The 21,185-nt window shown below is 36.8% G+C and overlaps 1 protein-coding gene across 1 annotated transcript; it reads left to right on the forward strand.

The window, feature by feature from the left end:
* The first annotated feature begins 13,738 nt into the window (after positions 1-13,738).
* LOC131405903 (olfactory receptor 11H12-like) lies at positions 13,739-14,698 on the forward strand. The gene has a single exon (XM_058541139.1). It carries the CDS (start codon positions 13,754-13,756, stop codon positions 14,696-14,698), a length of 945 nt encoding a protein of 314 aa, XP_058397122.1. The 5' UTR covers positions 13,739-13,753.
* Positions 14,699-21,185: the final 6,487 nt, after the last annotated feature.

The raw sequence follows: 21,185 nt of genomic DNA on the forward strand, positions 1-21,185 counted from the left end.
ATACCTTAGGCCAGAGGGCTCAGGGAGTATTTCTCCATAGGAAGTTACAATCCTCGAACCTTCCTTCCACTGTTTTTGGTTCCACCATTTGTGGCGATACATAAAAGTGAATTTCTCTTCCACTTAAGAATATTTAAGATATTCTAAGCCAGAGGTCTTGTTAACCTCAGCGTGTCACTTCTGATAATCAAATATCGCTAGTTTTGTATTTTTTTTAAAAAAATCTCCATATAACATGTGAACATATTTCAAATTGTCTCATTATCCTGGTAAATTTCCTCTAATTTTGATAGAGTTTGATTATGTTTCTTTCAAACCAAGACCCTAGAACAGTGAGCAGTACAGACGAGAGCAGGGTTTATCATTTCCCTTTAGCAATATAGTATATTATTAGCACAAGCCAAAAATCTCACTTGTTTTCTGGTGATCAAAGTCAATACGCCATCAATTAAAACCTGTGTCTTTTGCACGTATTGCTTAATAATATTTTCCATTTCTGGAACTTGTACTGACGCTCGTACGTTTACCATGATTATAGGATCTCATATTTACTCTGTACAAACTCATTGTTACGCATTGCTCATTCTCTCAGGCTGTTAGGGATTTCTAGATGCTACTCTATCAGCAATATGTTCATTATTTATCCCAGCTTCATTACAAGGGTAATGCTGATTACATCTGACTCTTATAAGCAAGTATAAACATACCTATGTCTATATCTCTACCCAAATCTATAGCTACCTGTTGTATATAAAATATATATGTAGCTTTTCTTCTGGTGTGAAGTAAGCGCCTCATACATCAACCATATCTCAGATAGTAGCTATAATCTTTGGAAAAAATACCAAAAATCAAGTAGATGAAAGCCTAGATAATCAACCACAAATTTTCAAGGAAATTTGGAGGAAGGGCAGACATGAGGTAAGTCTCCCATTTTTATGGTTTTCAGCTGAGAGTAGGTTATAGTCACAACACAGCACGGAATGTAAGGTTCCAATAGGAAACATGTATCTTTCAGGTCTGACTCCAGAGCAGGAAGACAGATCCCACAGCAGCCACAGCCTCCAGGGCAGGAGAAGGAAATCCTGAAAAGAGACAGCCAAAGAGAAGGAGAGCCCTAAGATCCATATGAAATCTCTACCCAAGTCTCCATGATCTCTCACCCAATGCATGGTCTCTGAACCACACATTCAGATTCAAAGCAGCTTCAAGCCAAATTTAAAAGAAGTGAATTAAGATTTGAGCTGTCATCCACCACAGGCAAGACAGAGTTTGCAATTTGAGTCTACCAAGTTAACTAACCACTAAAACAAAAACTTTTAAACTATTCAAGGAAATTAAATAACTCAGAGTCTTCATGACATTACGTTATCCACAATGTTTACAATATTCAAGATAAAATGCAAAATTATTTGACATATGAGAGAACCATGGAAATATAATACATTCATAAGGGTAATCAACAGAGGCCAACATCAGATGTTATAATTATCATGTAAGGACTTGAAAGCAGGTATTAAAACTCTTTTCAAAAAGAACATGTGCTTATAATGAATGAAAAGATATAAAATCTCAGCAGAGATTTAGAAAATATAAGAAGGAACCAAATATACATCTAGAACTGAAAAATATAATAGTTAAAAATTTTAAAAAATCACTGCATGGGCTTAATGGCAGAATGAAGCTAATAGAAGAATCAGTGAACTTAAAAATAGAGTGATAAATCATTTGACAAAATTAAATACTCTTTTATGATTAAAAAAGGAAACACTCAACAAATTAAGAATGGAAAGAAACTCCCTCTTCCTATATGTTGTAAAGGCCACATATGAAATACACTAAGCTAACATCATATTCAGTGGTGAAAGACTAAAAGCTTTTCCCTTAAGATCAGGAATGAGACAAGAATGTTCATTTTTACTACTTCTGTGAAACATAGTATTAGAAGTTCTACTCAGAGCAATTAGGTAAGAAAACGAAATAAAAAACATCCAAATTGGACTACATCAGACTAAAGAGATTATGCAAAGCAAAGGAAACCAGGAGAAAAATGAAGACAACCCATCAACTGGGAGAAAATATTTGCAAATCGTATATCCAACAAGGGGTTAATTTTCAAAATATATGAAAAACTCATACAACTCAACAACAAAAGAGCAAACAACTCAATCAAAAAATGGGCAGACAGGGAGAGTGACGTCAGCATCATGGCGGAGTGAGCTTTCCCGTGAACTCTTCCCCCGACAAGATACAACAAAAGCAACAGTCACAGACCAACAACGGAATCCCAGACAGTGAAAACCTAGAGCGGAGGGATCCACACTGCCGCACATCTGAGAGCGGAACGTGCTGGGCCCCTGGAGGAAGTGGGGAGAGGTGAGGAGAACTCTGCTCCCTACCCATCAGATCAGCGATCCCGGTCCACGCAGCTCCCAGGGAGGGGGGAGGGGCGGCCCTCGGCGGGGAAACCGTGGCTCTTCGGACTCTCTCAGCCAGTGGGAAACTCCTGCACAGAGGACTCAGAGGAGCCACAGGGCTACCATCAACATCTGAGCACCCCAGAGAGTGGATAAAGAGGGGCAAACGAGAAGGCTCCCACGTCAGGGACCCAGAGGGCAAAAGAGAGAGCTCCCCCCTCCCCGCAACCCGGACTCTGCAGCTCGACCAGACCAGACCTAGCCATCTGAGGCAGACCTGATCAAACGACTGGATCAGTGGATCGCAGCGGGAAAAAAAAAAAAAAAAAAAAACTGTGGATCACAGCAGAAAAACTGGGGCAGAGCGCAGGGGGCTTAGACTACACAGCCCTTTACCACCAGACAGTGGCGGCAGGTGGAAATTGCAACCAGAGACATCCAAGATGAGGAAAAACAAAACCAACACAAGAACCACAATGCAAAAATATATGAGATCACCAGACCAGAAACAAAATGACAAGCACCCAGAAATCAACCCCAAAGACAGAGAAATCCATAAACTAAATGACAGAGATGTCAAAATAGCTATCATAAAAACACTCAACGAAATACGAGACAACACAGACAAACAATTCAATGAGATTAGGAGTTTCTTCACAAAAGAGATTGAAATCATAAAGAAAAACCAATTAGTGCTGATGGAGATGAAGAACACAATGGAGGAGATAAAGGAGAATCTGGAAGCTTTAAAGAACAGAGCTGACAATATGGAGGAAAGAATTAGTACTTTAGAGGATAGGAATACAGATATACTCCAGATGGAAGAGGAGAGAGAACTAAGACTAAAAAGAAATGAAGAAAGACTCCGAGAAATATCTGACTCTATTAGAAAATGTAACATAAGAATTATAGGTATTCCTGAGGGAGAGGAGAGGGAAAGAGGAACAGAGAGCCTATTCAAGGAAATAATAGCTGAAAATTTCCCAAATCTGGGGAAGGAGCAGGAAATACCAGTAAGCGAAGCCAACAGGACACCTATATATATTAACAGACAAAGGCCTTCACCACGACACCTAGTGGTAAGGCTAGCCAGGGTCAACGACAAAGAAACAATATTAAGGGCAGCTAGACAAAAACAAAAAATAACATACAAAGGAACTCCCATCAGGCTCTCAGCGGATTTCTCAACAGAAACTTTACAAGCAAGAAGAGACTGGAATGATATATTCAAAATACTGAAAGACAAAAACTTTCAGCCAAGAATACTCTATCCAGCAAAAATATCCTTCAAATATGATGGAGAAATAGTAACTCTCCCAGATAAACAAAAGCTAAGGGAGTTCATGGCCACGAGACCCCCACTACAAGAAATACTCAAGAAGGCCCTCAGGCCTGAAAAAAAGAAGAGAAAGGGAACACAAAGCTTGGAGGAAGGAGAAAAGTAGGTAGACAAAATCAGAGAAATAGTAGATCTTTACCGGAATAGGTTAGCAACCACTTAAATACTAAACTCAAAGATCAAAGGAAGAAATTCACCAAAAAATAAATTTAACCTCATCACTGTAAACACACAGCCACAACACAAGATAGAATAAGGTATAACAAGAGCAACTTAGAAGGGGAAGAGGAAAGTGACTGAATTGACTTAGTATAAGGAAATAGGAGGCTATCAGATAATGGACTATCTCATACACAAGATTTTTTGCCCAAACCTCAAGGTAACCACTAAACAAATAATCAAAGCAAAACCACATATGATAAACAAAGAGAAAACTAGAAGAATCATAAGACAGAACAACCAAACTGAATTGGCAGTCCAAAACAAATGGGACAAGAAACAAAGGAAATGCAAAAGAACCAGAAAATAAGTGACAAAACAGCAACATTAGGCCCTCATATATCAATAATTACCCTAAATGTAAATGGATTGAACTCTCCAATCAAAAGATACAGAGTGGCAGGATGGATTAAAAAGCAAGACCCACCAATATGCTGCCTTCAGGAAACACATCTTAGCACTAAAGACAAGCACAGGCTCAGAGTGAAAGGATGGAAGACAATACTCCAAGCTAATGGCAAACAAAAGAAAGCAGGTGTTGCCATACTCATATCAGACAAAGTAGACTTCAAGATAAAACAGGTTAAGAAAGACAAAGAAGGGAAATATATAATGATAAAAGGGACACTCCATCAAGAAGACATATCACTTATAAATATATATGCACCCAACATAGGAGCACCAATGTACATAAAGCAACTATTAACAAACCTAAAAGGAGAAATCAACAACAACACAATAATAGTAGGGGATCTTAACACCCCACTTACAGCAGTGGATAGATCATCCAGACAAAAAGTTAATAAAGAAATATTAGACTTAAATGAAAAACTGGACGAGATGGACCTAGTAGACATATACAGAGCGCTCCATCCAAAAACAGCTGACTACACATTCTTCTCAAGCGTGCATTGAACATTCTCTAGGATAGACCATATGTTGGGAAACAAGGCAAGCCTCAATAAATTTAAGAAGATTGAAATCATAACAAGCATCTTTTCAGACCATAAGGCTATGAAACTGGAAATGAACCATGAAAAAAAAAACTGGGAAAGTGACAAAAATGTGGAGATTAAACAACATGCTACTGAACAACCAATGGATCATTGATGAAATTAAAGGAGAAATCAAAAACTATCTGGAAACAAACGAAAATGATAACATGCCATATCAAACCATATGGGATGCAGAAAAAGCGGTCCTGAGAGGGAAACTCATAGCGATACAAGCCCACCTTAACAAACAAGAAAAAGCCCTAATAGGTAACCTTAAATTACACCTAACAGAACTAGAAAAAGAAGAACAAACAAAGCCCAAAGCCAGCAGAAGGAGAGAAATAATAAAAATCAGCGCAGAAATAAATGATATTGAGACCAAAAAAACAGTAGAAAGGATTAATGAAACAAAGAGTTGGTTCTTTGAGAAGATAAACAAAATAGACAAACCCTTAGCCAGGCTTACTAAGAAAAAAAGAGAAAAGGCTCAAGTAAATAAAATTAGAAATGAAAGAGGAGAAATTACAATGGATACCATGGAAACACAGAAGATTATAAGAGAATACTATGAGAAATTATATGCCAACAAATTGGACAATTTAGAAGAAATGGATAAATTCTTAGACTTACACAACCTCCCAAAATTGAACCAAGAAGAAATGGAGAATCTGAATAGACCAATAACAAGTAAAGAGATTGAAATAGTAATCAAAAACCTCCCCAAAAATAAAAGTCCAGGACCAGATGGCTTCTCCAGTGAATTTTACCAAACATTCAAAGAAGATTTAATACCTATTATCCTCAAGCTATTCCAAAAAATAGAGGAAGATGGAACACTTCCTAAATCATTCTATGAGGCCAACATCACCTTGAAACCAAAACCAGACAAAGACAATACAAAGAAAGAAAATTACAGGCCAATATCGCTGATGAACATTGATGCAAAAATCCTCAACAAAATATTGGCAAACTGAATACAACAATACATTAAAAAGATCATACACCATGAGCAAGTGGGATTTATACCAGGGACGAAGGGACGGTTCAACATCCGCATATCAATCAACGTGATACATCACATCAACAAAACAAAGAATAAAAACCACATGATCATCACAATAGATGCAGAGAAGGCATTTGACAAGATACAACATCCATTTATGATAAAAACTCTCAATAAAATGGGAATAGAAGGAAAGTACCTCAACATAATAAAGGCCATATATGACAAACCCACAGCTAACATCATACTCAACGGGGAAAGACTGAAAGCCATTCCTCTGAGAACAGGAATGAGGCAGGGCTGCCCACTCTCACCACTCCTGTTCAACATAGTACTGGAGGTTTTGGCCAGAGCAATTAGGCAAGAAAAAGGAATAAAAGGAATCCAAATAGGTAACAAAGAAGTGAAACTCTCACTATTTGCAGATGACATGATTGTATATATAGAAAACCCTAAAGAATCTGTTGGAAAACTATTAGAAACAATCAACAACTACAGCAAAGTTGCAGAGTACAAAATCAATCTACAAAAATCAGTTGCATTTCTATATGCTAATAATGAACTAACAGAAAGAGAGCTCAAAAAGATAATACCATTTACAATTGCATCAAAAAGAATAAAATACCTAGGAATAAATCTTACCAAGGAGGTGAAGGACCTATACAATGAGAACTACAAGACATTATTGAAAGAAATCCATGATGACATAAAGAAATGGAAAGATATCCCATGCACGTGGATTGGAAGAGTAAACATAGTTAAAATGTCTATATTACCTAAAGCAATCTACAGATTCAATGCAATCCCAATCAGAATCCCAATGACATTCTTCACAGAAATAGAAAAAAGAATACTAAAAATTATATGGGGCAACAAAAGACCCCGAATAGCTAAAGAAATCCTAAAGAAAAAGAACAAAGCAGGAAGCATCACAATCCCTGACTTCAAAACATACTATAAAGCAATAGTAATCAAAACAGCATGGTACTGGTACAAAAACAGACACACAGATCAATGGAACAGAATTGAAAGCCCAGAAATAAAACCACAAATACACGGACAGCTAATTTTCGACAAAGGTGCTAAGAACATGCAATGGAGAAAGGAAAGTCTCTTCAATAAATGGTGTTGGGAAAACTGGACAGCCACATGCAAAAGAATGAAAGTGGACCATGTGCTATCGCCATTCACAAAAATTAACTCAAAATGGATCAAAGACCTGAAGGTGAGACCTGAAACTATAAAACTCATAGAAGAAAATATAGGCAACACACTATTTGACATTGGTTTTAAAGGAATCTTTTCGGATGACATGCCTACCCAGACTAGGGAAACTAAAGAAAAAATAAACAAGTGGGACTTTATCAGACTAAAGAGCTTTTATAAGACAAATGAAACCAGAATCAAGATGAACAAACAACCAACCAGCTGGGAGAGAATATTTGCAAAACATACATCTGACAAGGGGTTGATCTCCATAATATATAAAGAACTCACACAATTGAACAACAAAAAAACAAACAACCCGATCAAAAAATGGGCAGAGGAAATGAACAGACACTTCTCCAAGGAAGATATACAGACGGCCAATAGGCACATGAAAAGATGCTCAACATCACTAATCATCAGGGAAATGCAAATCAAGACAACACTAAGGTACCACCTCACGCCTGTTAGAATGGCTATAATCACCAAGACAAAAAACAACAAATGTTGGAGAGAATGTGGAGAAACAGGAACCCTCATACACAGCTGGTGGGAATGCAAATTGGTGCAGCCTCTATGGAAAACAGTATGGAGATTCCTCAAAGAATTAAAAATAGAGATGCCCTATGATCCAGCCATCCCACTACTGGGAATCTATCCAATGCACCTGAAATCAACAATCCAAAGAGGCTTATGCACCCCTATGTTCATTGCAGCATTATTCACCATAGCCAAGAAGTGGAAGCAACCTAAGTGTCCCTCGACTGACGACTGGATTAAGAAAATGTGGTATATATATACAATGGAATACTACTCAGCCATAAAAAAAGACAAAATCCTCCCATTTGCAACAACATGGATGGGCCTGGAGCGTATTATGTTAAGTGAAATAAGCCAGAAAGAGAAAGACAAACACTGTATGATCTCACTCATATGTGGAACATAAACCAACACATGGACAGAGAAAACTGGACTGTGGTTACCAGGGCAGTGGGGGTGCGGGGTGGGCACAAGGGGTGAAGGGAGTCATATATGTGGTGATGGACAAACAAAAATGTACAACCCAAAATTTCACAATGTTAGAAACCATTAAAACATCAATAAAATAAATAAATAAATAAATAAATAAATAAAATTAAAAAAAAAAAATGGGCAGACAGTATGAACAGACATTTTTCCAAAGAAGGTATACAAATGGCCAACAGGCAAGTGAAAAGATGTTCAACATCACTAATTATTAGGGAAATGCAAATCAAGACTACAATGAGATATCACCTTACACCTGTTAGAATGGCTGTAATTACCAAGACAAAAAATAACAAATGTTAGAGAGGGTGTGGAGAAACGGGGACCCTCATATACTGCTGGTGGGAATGCAAACTGGTGCAGCCACTATGGAAAACAGTATGGAGATTCTTCAAAAATTAAAAATAGAAACACAATACAATCCAGCTACCCCACTACTGGATGTTTATCCAAAGAACTTGAAATCAACAATTCAAAAATACTTATGCATGCCTATGTCCACTACAGCATTATTCACAATAGCCAAGATGTGGAAGTATACCCAATGGAATACTATTCAGCCATAAAAAAGACAAAATTCTCCCATTGGCAACATGTATGGACCTTGAGGGCATTATGTTAAGCAAAATAAGCCAGACAGAAAAAGACAAACACTGTGTGATTTCACACACATGTGGAAGGTAAACAAACACATGGTAAAGAGAATAAGTTAGTGGTGACCAGAGGTGACAGAGTTGGGGGGTGGGCAAAAGGGGTACATATATATGGTGAAGGATAAAAATTAGACTATTGGTGGTGCTGACCCCGTGGAGTAGCGGTTAAGTGCGCACTCTCTGCAGCTGGCGGCCCATGTTCAGATCCCAGGCATGCACCGACGCACCGCTTGTCAGGCCATGCTGTGGGGGCGTCCCACATAAAGTGGAGGAAGATCAGCATACATGTTAGCTCAGGGCCAGTCTTCCTCAGCAAAAAGAGGAGGATTGGCGTGGATATTAGCTCAGGCCTGATCTTCCTCACAAAAAAAAAAAAAATAGACTATTGGTGGTGAGCACGATGCAGTCTATACAGAAATGGATAAATAATAATGTACACCTGAAATTATACAATGTTATAAATGATTATGACCTCAATAAAATGATTTTTAAAAAAAGACATCTAAATTGGAAAGGAAGAAGTAAAATGATCTCTGTTGACAGAGGACATTATCTTATATGTAAAAAACCCTAAAGACTCCATAAGAAAACTGTTAGAACTAATAAATTTAGCAAAGTTGAAGGATCAACACACAAAAATCAGTTGCATTTTAGGATAAATTTGATTCAATCTCTATCAAAATATTATCAGCATTTTTTGCAGAAGTAGCAAAAATCCATCTTAAAATGCATACTGACTCTGAAGGGATCCCAAATAACTAAAACAATCTCGAAAAAGAGCAAAGTTGGAGACTTTACACTTCCTCATTTCAAAATGTATTAGAAAGGTACAGTAATCAAAACAGTGTGGTAGTGGCATAAAGACAGACATATAGAGCAATGGAATAGCCCGGAGAGTGCAGAAATAAACCCTCGTGCATATGGTCAAATGATTTTTGACAAGGGTGCCAAGACTATTCGATGGAGGAAAGGACAGTCTTTTCAACTATTGGTACTTGAAAAACTGGATATCCACATGCAGAAGAAAGGAGTAGGGCCCTTACCTTACACCATATAAAATAAATTAATTCAAAATAGATAAAAAATGTAAATATAAGAGCTCAACTATAAAGGTCTTAGAAGAAAACATAGAGGAAAAGCTTCATGAAAGTGGATTTGGCAATGATTTTTTGTGTATGGTACCAAAAACAGGGAACAAAAGAAAGAAAAGATAAATTGGAGTTTATCAAAATCAAAAACTTTGATGCATCAAAGGACACCATCAACAGAGTGAAAAGGTAACCCACAGAAGTGGAGAAAATATTTGCAAATCTTATATCTGATAAGGGGTTAATATCCAGAATACATGAAGTACATGCGTCTTCCTCTTTCATTCTCTGGTTCAAGCAAAGCAGCTTCCTTATCCTAAGCTTTTCTTCCCACCCAATCCTGTCCTCTTCCTCCCCTCTCCTATCAGCCCCAAAGATGCACATCAGAGCCTAAGCACCCTTTCCATCCAAGTTCCCCACAAAGCTTCTCTTAGAATGTCCACCTCATTCAGTTTATTTATTTATTTTTTTTTTTGTGAGGAAGATCAGCCCTGAGCTAACATCTGTCAATCCTCCTCTTTTTGCTGAGGAAGACTGGCCCTGAGCTAACATCCATGCCAGTCTTCCTCCACTTTATGTGGGATGCCGCCACAGCACGGCCTGACAAGCAATGCGCCGGTGCGCACCCGGGATCTGAACACGGGCCACCAGCGTTGGAGAACACGCACTTAACCACTACGCCATGGGGCCGGCCCCTCATTCACTTTAAACTCTACTTGTCCTCTAAGTCAGTGCTTCTGAAACTAGCTGAAGGACTAGCTTTTTTGTCTCCAATTCATTGCAGTTGATAGTTTTGTAAAATAAAACAAAAATTAATAACTAAAAAATGAAATGTAAAAATATTTCAAATATTATTATATTAAAAACACATAGAACTAGTCTCCTATAATGTTTTTAAATGTTTACTCTTAATCGCTGTATTTATCATGGACTGGTAACAACAATTTGAGGACTACATTGGTCCATTGACCACAATTTGAGTAGCATTATTCTACATTACAGTTCAAGCCAACTCTTCAAGTAGTTTTCTAAGAAGTCTCTCATAATGAGTTTTAACCTATATAGATCTTTGTCTTCCTTTGAATTTCTTTAGCATCTGTAAATATGGTCTAATATTGTCATGCCCCTTGGAGTTGTCTTTTTTTACTTTGGTGTACCAGGTATTGATTTTACAAATAATAAAACTCATATAATAGAAAGAAGACTGTCATTTATTCAAAAAAATTTTAATAAAGACCAATAAATGCAATATATTTTTATCATCTTGATTAATTCAAAGTTGAATAATATCTGTTCTCTGCCTTCACAGACCTTACAATCAGATAGGGGGAAAAAATAAGCACACAAATAAGTGTAACATATTCAGCTTGTGATAAGTATCATAAGAAAGACACAAAGATGGCTAAATAAAAATTCAGAGATGGAAAAGGTGCTTTGCTCAGCGGAATAAGGGAAAGCATTATGGAAAAATATCATTTGAACTAGATCTTGAAAGATAGATGGGGTTTTTGCAGGTGTAGATGGAGGCAAAGAGGATTCCAAATAGAGAAAATGACCATGAAGAAATAAATACAGGAAAATGAAAGCTACTCAGAGAATGAAATCCTCTCCAATTTATCTGTAAAAGGGAATAGGGAAAGATAAGACAGGAAAAGTAATTGCAAACCAATTTATGGAGAACTTGAGAATTTTTGAATAATGAAACCATTGATGGTTTTTGGGCAGGCAAATAATAAGATCAAGCCTATATTTTAGGAGTTTCTAAGGACTGAAGTATTATGACTAAGAGGTAATAAAGGTCTAAATAATCTTTTTCGTCCTTAGTTTTTCAATGTGAGGAACCTGCTTTTAGGCATTCCTCAAGCAGTCTGTGGCCCACAGACCAGTGTTCCTTGGGCATAGATTCTTGACGTCCTCAATCATTTTACACTATGTGACATGAACACATATTCCAACTGGGAGTTTTAGTGATATTACGTAGACCTCAAATGCCTTAGGGCAAAAATGGAAGGGACACTAATCAATGAAAGCAAATACTTGTCTTATATTAATTGTGAAGCCACATGTTCTTCTGAAGTATTTCAGTCAATTAAGTATTGACACTTCTTGCTCTTTTCTCTCATATCTAAAGAATTCTGCCATGCTGTCCTGAAAGTTATTTCTAAATTCTACAAATTTGTATTGTCAATGTCCTACAATGTTCTGTACCTCAATATTTAGGCTCTGTGCACTTCACCTCTGTATCCTTCAACATATGCACAGACATTAGAAATGTTGCTGAACTTCACATCATAACTTTTGGTGATGCATTGTGTCTTATTGTTCCTCGAATTGTTTTCTGGAAGCTTTTTGGAATCTATATTCCAGACAGGCAAGCTATTTGTAAATAATGGTGCCTCAGAGAAGTTGTTCTCTTTACTGATTCCTCAGAGGATATGTAATCATTAACTCTTTAAAGACCCATTGGCTTGGAGGAGAAGGACTTTCCTAATGCTGCAGAGGCCAACTCCTAGGAGAACATGTAATAAAGAAAGTGCATTCCTAATTTTTGTGGAGCAATAAAACCCTTTATCTAGCTTGAGAAAGAGTATATGGTTTATCAAACAGGTCCTTCAGAGATGTCAAAACTATGATAGCTTTATATTTTGAGCATTGCACAGGGTCATGACATCTCTGTGTCCGTCCCCTTTCACTCTGTAATTTCTTAAGGTTGATTTATTAACGTTCCCGGTTTGGAGCGTTTAAAAAAGAGATACATATTACTAAAAGAAGCGCTTCCACCAAATCATTCTAAAGGACTTCTCAGAGCACTGGTGTGGAGAAAAGATTGAAAAAAATTCCTTTTGAAAATTTTGTGTTTGTGCCTGAAATGTAAGCCCTCATAACTTCCAAGACTTACATCCCTGCATATGCCAGACACACACAAAAATTCAGGGAACTCAGATCCCTGACATCTTTTCCACGGGAATGTGGAATGAAAGAAATTTACTTATGACAGAATCAAGTATTTGACTTTTGTCTTTTAGTGGAAATTTTTAATTTTAAACAGGCATATAAGAAAACTCAATCCCAAAATTTTATTTAAAAAAGACTGCAAAAAATAAAGCCCCATACCTAGCTGTTATTTTGCAAACTTCTGTACAGATGAAAGATTAAGTAAAACTTAAAGCCACTGTTTTCTACTGAAGACATTTCCAACACTACAACATTAAAATTGTCGGTAAGTAACATTATGGTATTACATTTTTATGGTGCTTAACCTAACAGCAATATCAACAAAAATGTAGAGATATTAGCTTTAAAATGATTACTACCAGCTTGCTGTAAAATATGCCTATTTCTTTTCATATGTGAATAATATATTAAGTAATATATTTAACTGAGATGTAAATAGTAAATTAAAACGTTCTTTACTGAGTCTATTGCACTGTAAGATAGGTTTAGGATAAGAAACTAGCAGATTAAGTGTTAACTTTGTGTTATATGTTATCCAGAATCTATCATAGATAATCCCTGCCCCAAAATAGCAAGCTTACAAAATGAGTTAAACTTGACTTAGTTCTATCATAGTTACATAGTAAGGGAGAGATTTAGAAGCAGGAAAAAGTTTGTTTCTGTGTAGCCAGCTACCTGCTATGCCCAAAACTCAGAGTATGTAGCCAAGAACAAGTAGACTACGTTCTCTTCTTAACTGATGATTCTATTGAAAAATGACCCCATGTTCACTGTCTTTTCATTCTGAAAAAGGAACAGATTTGAAACTAGTTCTGATGACAATATGTCTCAACCTTGCAGGTTACTGACCCAATGAATGTCTCTGAGCCAGATTCCAGCTTTGCTTTGGTAAGAGAATTTATACTCCTAGGTTTTTCCTGTGAGTGGAAGATTCAGATCCTCCTCTTCTTACTCTTCACCACAACTTATGCTCTGACCATAACAGGGAATGGGGCCATTGTTTGTGCTCTATGGTGTGATCAGCGACTCCATATCCCCATGTACATATTCCTGGGGAGTTTCTCCTTTCTAGAGATCTGCTATGTCTCTTCTACAGTCCCCAAGATGTTGGTCAACTTCCTCTCAGATAAGACCATCTCCTTTGCTGGATGTTTCCTCCAGTTTTATTTCTTTTTCTCTTTGGGAACATCTGAATGTTTCCTTTTAGCTATCATGGCCTTTGATCGATACCTTGCTATCTGCTGTCCCTTGCACTACCCTAATATCATGACTGGGCACCTCTGTACCAAAATGGTCATTACTTGCTGGGTTTGTGGATTTCTGTGGTTCCTTATCCCCATAGTTCTCATTTCTCGGATGCCTTTCTGTGGTCCAAACATTATTGACCATGTTGTATGTGACCCTGGGCCACTATTTGCACTGGTGTGTGCCTCTGCCCCAACAATCCAACTGCTTTGCTACACTCTAAGCTCATTAGTTATCTTTGGTAACTTCCTCTTCATCCTTGGGTCCTATACTCTTGTTCTATTAGCTGTGTTGAGTATGCCTTCAGCCATTGGGAGACATAAGGCCTTCTCTACCTGTGGGTCTCATTTGGCTGTGGTATCACTGTTCTACGGCTCTCTGATGGTCATGTACGTGAGCCCAGGACTTGGACATTCTGCTAGAATACAGAAAGTCACAACTTCGTTCTATGCTATGGTGACCCCACTCTTCAACCCCCTCATCTATAGCCTCCGGAATAAGGAGATAAAGGCAGCCCTGAGGAAAGTTCTGGGGAGTTTCAACATAATCTAAGACATACTAGATGTTCCCTCCATTATCAGGGTATAGTCTAACAAAAAGCAATCAGAATTATATGGTTTTCCAAATCTTCAAATATGGGTCTAGTGATATTGACTACATCAGCCTATGAAATTACGCATTTATGGGACCACTTATAATCATAAAGTGGCCAGATTATATAGATAAATGGAATTGTTGGGTTCCTCTTTGGCACTTAGACTATATATTAACTAAGGAATGTACACATTTGGGGTTTTTCTGGATAGCTCATGTGATTCTTCTGTGAAAAAAATTCCTGTATTCTATTTGATAATTTAGGTTAATAGTCATAGGATGAATAAAATTATAATTATGTCATTTTGTTTATTTAGTTGATTGGTTGTGAATAAAAGAAGGAAATATGTTATTTTCTGATTGTGGTTCTTTTCATATTTGACTTCTTTATTTTGGTGATATGGTCACTTCTGGTAAATAAACCCCTAGAAGTAATTATCCAAAATTTCTATGGGACAATAATAGTATACTAGCCTAATGATATCCGGACCTATGTTGTTTGTTTTCTTTTCTTTCTTTCTTGTTTTTTTTTTTTTTTTTTTTTTTGCTGAAGAAGATTCACCCCAAGCTAACAGGGTTAGCCATTGCCAATCTTCCTCTTTTTTTTCCTGAGGAAGATTAGCTGTGAGGTAACATCTGTGCTGATCTTCCTCTACTTTTTATGTGGGACACAGCCACAGCATGGCTGGTGAGTGGAGTAGGGACGCGCCTTGGATCTGAACCCACAAACCCAGGTTGCCAAAGTGGAGTGCATGGAACTTGAACCATTCAGCCATGGGGCGGGGTTCTTTGTTTTGTTTTCTTTACATATTACCCCTTTCTAAGCCCTTAAATGACAGATTTTAATTCCATATATAACAACATCAATCAAAGTATTCAGAAATAAAGTATTGAGTACTAACATTTATCTAAATGAAGTATCATCAAAAACTTGATGAGTCATTAATTGGATTTTAGATAATAGAAAATCTCCTCCTGAAAATTGGAGAGGGAAATGGTATACTTGGGGATAAATTACTTAAGTTCAAAGAAATAAATGACAGGTGATTATTATATGTTGCTGAAATAATGTTAAAATAACATTAAGGAAAATTTTTAAAGAAGAAAATCATCTAGAATTCAATCTTTGTAACACAGCTATTTTCACTTATATGTATGCTTTATTTAATATAACACCAAACTTGTTCGCATATTATAGCAAGTTTTTATAATTGTTGTATTTTAGGAACTGTGATATTCCATTCAACTAATATTGTATGGAATGTAAATTTTTGTGTAGTGAGATGGATATCTTCCTAGAAGGAGGATTGTCCTTCCAAGTAACTCAAAGCTGACTTGTGAAGGATATAAGAAAGGGAATTTTCAGAAAGGGGATTAGGAGAAAATGAATGCCACCACTACACAATGACTGCTTACAGAATAAGTACCTGGGGATTCAGACTCTCCTTCCATCCACTACCAATCCTTTTGTTGGACATTATCGTTATTTCCATTATTTTATTTTAAAATTTAATGCCTCTAGAAAATCTTCATAAATGTTTACCATAATGACATTTTGATAAACTAAATTAGGACTTATTGTTTAACCCAGAAACAGAACTGCTCCAGAAAAGCCAGGATGGAAGAATACTATATGCATGTAACAATTTTCCCTTTAGCATTTTTATCTTAGAACAGCTTCCTGGGAAAGAGATGGGTTACTCAGTTCAAGAGATAGGAATGCTTTTGTGAGTTTTGAAATGGACTTTCCAGGCAGGACAACTATTTGTTCCTTCGATGTGAGACATTGTCAAACTTCTTAGTCAATTTTACTTATCAGAACTCTGCCGTATCTCTCTCACTAATTTAGTTCATTGAGGATGTTTTCTAACTCTATCCCCTTTCCCTAGGTACATAACTTTTAAGTTTCCTGCGATCAGATAAGCAAAGAGCTGAAGAAGAACAGGTAGTCAGGCTGAAAATATTCCCACCATAATATCAGAGTTCCCTGCCTCGGGTTTCTAAGTTAATATGTTTGTGCAGCAACTAGCTTTTCAATGATCTCTTCTTACAACACCAAACACTATGATTAGTTCACAACACTTTGCACAGTATTAAATTATTTGACATACCACTACAACTTATATATGATATTTTTTCAAAGCCAAACTGCATTCCAAAGACAGAGAGAAGGAGAGAGCAAGTTAGAGATGGCAGAAGAAGATCGTGTTTTTTTTTTTTTTTTTTTTTTTTATGAGCATTTGAACTTTCAAAAGAATATAGCAAGGTGATATTTAAAAATAATTGTGCTGGTTACTGGCTTCCTCAGGGGAAATGAAAAAAGAAAGTCAGTATGTTTTACTTTCAGATATGAGTCATCGTGTTATTAGCTGCCTTTAAATACTTGGTAAGCTGACCAAACATTGAATCTCCTTCAATTGCAACTAACTCCCTCACAAAGTAAAATTTATTTACAAAACCAGACATTATGTACATTCAAGATTTCAAGAAAAATTAGGGCATGGGGCACACTGGAAAACAATATTACAAGAAAAGACGAAATGAATTTATCAGTTTAACAAGTTTAGACGTGCAAATTTACCACTACAGGGTTTGCTCTCATTGACAACATTGAAGAAGAAAATAATGAACATTTTGAGCCACTTGTTTTGTGCCAGGCACTCTTCTAAGTCCCTTACATATGTCACTTTATTTACTACTCATGACAATCCAAAGAAGTCAGGTCAGTATTATTGTATCTCTCATTTACTAAGGATGAGAAAGGCACAAAGAGTAACTTATTAGTTGGAGATTGTATTCGATCCCAGTCAGGCTAACAACAGGGCCTACACTTTTCTACTACAGAGAAGGGCCAGCTCTCTGGAATTAGATAGATAGGTTTAAGTACTAAGATCTAAGTACTATCGCTGACTGAGTGAGCTTACGCAAAGCAAATTATTTGACCTTTCTTCCTTGATTGCTTTTTTAATCTATAAAATAGAGCTAATGATGATACTTTCATCACAGAGTGCTGTGAGTAATAAATAAGGTTAATCAAAACGGGATTTTATGCATAGTGTGTATATAATTTATTTCAGCTAACGTTCTTAATATATTTCTTTTGTAAAGTTCTGTCTCATCTACAAAACACTTTCACATACTGTTTCAGTTCATCTACACAAGTTCTGTGACATAGTTAGGTTAGACATTCTCATACTCATGTCATAGATGAGACCCAAAGAAGCCAAGTATGTTGTCCAAGGTCACATAAGCAAGTGAAGGAACCAGTTCTGTTGACTTCAATATCACTAAGACTTCTGCAGTGCCATACTTTCTCCCCTGGAAATTATGGCTATGTCCTATGTAGCCACCTTCAGAACCACATGACAGTGTAGGCCAGAAAGCTGGATTTGCCTCAGAAATGAATATTGTAGAGGAGAAATGCATGTAGGAGATACACTTATGAGATTTCTTTTCTGTTGTTTTAAGGCAATAACTACACAAATTACATGAAAATTTATGTGAAAAATATTTAATAGGTAAAATATTGTGTTACTGAGTGAAAAAAGCAGATCATTAAACAATTATTATGTAAGCTTAAATATAGAGTGATGATATTATGGGTAATTTAGATTATTTTCCCTCCTTTATATTAAGATATGTTTATTTCCTTATTTTGCCATGATAAACATGTATACCTCATTTAATTTACAAAGAATGGGGAGTTTAAAAATTAATGTTTAGAAAGGGATATATCATTTATAGCAATGCTTTCAGACATATTGCTTACCTAAGCTTTCCCTCTACTTTACACATTAGGAAAGGACAATGCTACTCTCTTTGCTAAGCCTTATAACATATGCCTTTCCAGAGCTTCTCAAAGACTTTTCCACGGGGGTCACTTTGTGAAGAGGAGTAAATTTGGCTCCCTAGGGCTTCTGTTTCACTGAGAATCAGCTCTTTCTCTCAAGGAAAGAAGGATTCTTGGCAGCAACTTCTGGCTTTGCAGTTTTTGTTCTAGATGCCTGGAACAGAAAGAAGAGAGGAAATAGAGAGACATATCATGCAATTGACTGAATCTCCAATGAATCTTCCTAAACAGGAAAATTTCCCCCAGGGACCTCCTATCTACATGTTTCTGTCTCTCACCTAAGCCCCTTGCTTACCGCTAGTACAAGAACCAACTTTCATGAAAAGACAATCTGATTACTATGCTTCAAACACCTACCCTTTACTTATTTCTGTTTCTTTTTAACGACATGTTTCAAATGTCCATCTCTTTTAAAAAACATATGCCATTTATCTATCAAGATATATACTTTAAATCATCTTAATACAAACAGAGGAATTTTTTAAAATATGATCCTTCAACTATCTTGAAAGAAGCAAAGAATTCAGAATTGGAAGAAATAATAATTACTTTTTATTAAATAATTCAGATACTCCATATTTTACCCACTTGAGTGATGGAAACAAAAAGGAAACTCAAGATCTATCCAAGGACCCAGAATTGTTATATATTAAACTTAGATTCAGCAGCATATAATAGAAACCCAAGTAACAGCAGCTTATGCAAGATAATGATTTAGTTTTTTTTGTCACATATAAACTTGTAGAGGTAGGCAGTCCATGGCAGGCCAGTGGTAGGCAGTTCCAAGATACCATAGGGGCTCTCCTGGCTTTTTGATAAACTCTTCTAGATAGATTTTCATTCTCAAAGTCATTTTATTATCTGAAGATTGCAGCTGAAGCTTCAGATAGCAGACAGAGGCCAAACTACATTCTGCTTATACTTTTGACTGAACAGAAATATGTCACATAATAACCTCAACATACAAGAGAAGGTGCAACATTTAATTTTTCAAGCTCAGCACATTGCCACTAGAATAGAATGAGATTGTGTTAGTTAGGAAATAAGAAAAATGGACAGTAAGTATGCAGCTAATACACTGTATCACACGTGTATTAGGCATAAAATAAGAAAATGAATACAACAATGAAAGTTTAGGAATAGTCCCTTTTCTCAATACTACCTTTTAAGAGGTTGATATTCAAACAAATCTTTATATCCAAATAAACAGCAAGAGAAACGGGTTTAGGGGACAGAAAAGTTTTGAAAGACAAAAATGTTAATAAGAACAAAAAAATGTGGAGGCACTATAAAGCCTAAGATTTTAGTAAAACCTCGTGTGTGTGTGTGAAAAAACTACATGTAAATGTTTCCCTAATCTTCAACGAACAAAAGCACCTCATGTGATGCTTGAAAAAATTGAATGCTTGGGACAAGAGATGAGAAAAATATTTTAATGTCTCATAATCAAACTTGTATAATTGTTACTTCAAAAACAGAGGCAGAAAAAATACATATATATATATCCAAAAAGAGTTTCAGTCAAGTCAAGCATGATATGAATCAAAATGTGGGGGACCCCTCTCTCTTTGGGATACTAAATTACCAAAACCTGTCCTGGCTCTGATTTCATGACTTCCTTCCTAGAAGTTTCTCTATGGCTTATATCCTCTGGAAAAGAAGACCCTGCCGTTCAGATAGAAATCTACCTTTTTCTTTCTTCTTCCTTCCCCTCTGCACTCCTAAACTCAGTTTGAAGGTCAAATTCCCTCCACTAAGATTATGGGTCCCTCTTCACTCTTCTTCCTACAAAGGACTTTAATACTAAGAGTTTTGGGAGGACTGAGAGGAAAAATGTAGAAATGGTAGAAATAGTGTGTCACTGTTATTGCAAGGAAGAAAGAAAACTCTCCTGGAAAATGGAGAAGGGATTTGTTCTTTCAGACATCAGGAGGATAAGATACAAAAGTACTGAGAACTGAAATCCCCAAACCAGACTGGAAAGAGGAAATCATGAAATAGAAAAAGTTATAAAGAGGAAAAAGAGAGAAAACGGTGCAGTTTGGGGAGAAGTTAATGGGTTAACGAAGCATTCTCCTCTTTGCCCTAGCACATCCTACCTTCAAATTAATAGGGATGTCACACCTATGTGTGAGAGAGGGCAAAGGCCATTGTCAGGAAAAATCACAGAAGAAAAGGCTTTTATAGCTTTGCTGAAGGAGAAGATGAGAAAGAGCCCTTCCTGAGAAATTTCAACTCTGTCTTCACTGACCTCCATTCCTCTGCTCAAAGGTAAACAAACCACTGCCCCAGTGCCATGTAAGTTTTGTGTACAAGGTAGAAGAACAAGTAGTGGAAACTGACGGGGAAGAAAGTAAAAATGGAGAATCTCCCCTCCATAGAGATCCTGGCCCTCTCCGGGGGAGGCTAGCAGCCTCAAGCTAGGCAGGGTCTAGGCAGAGCTTAAGGGAAACATTTGGGTTCAAGCTTGCCACAATTTAACTGGCCAAATGAAGAACTGTCATTTGTGGACAATCTAAGTGAAACCTTGGGTACTACCATCAAACTTGATTTCCCAAGGAAAAAGGACCACTCCACAGCCCAGAACTGTTCTGT

The sequence above is a fragment of the Diceros bicornis genome, chromosome 5 (genome assembly GCF_020826845.1).
Source record: "Diceros bicornis minor isolate mBicDic1 chromosome 5, mDicBic1.mat.cur, whole genome shotgun sequence".
Taxonomy (NCBI): domain Eukaryota; kingdom Metazoa; phylum Chordata; class Mammalia; order Perissodactyla; family Rhinocerotidae; genus Diceros; species Diceros bicornis.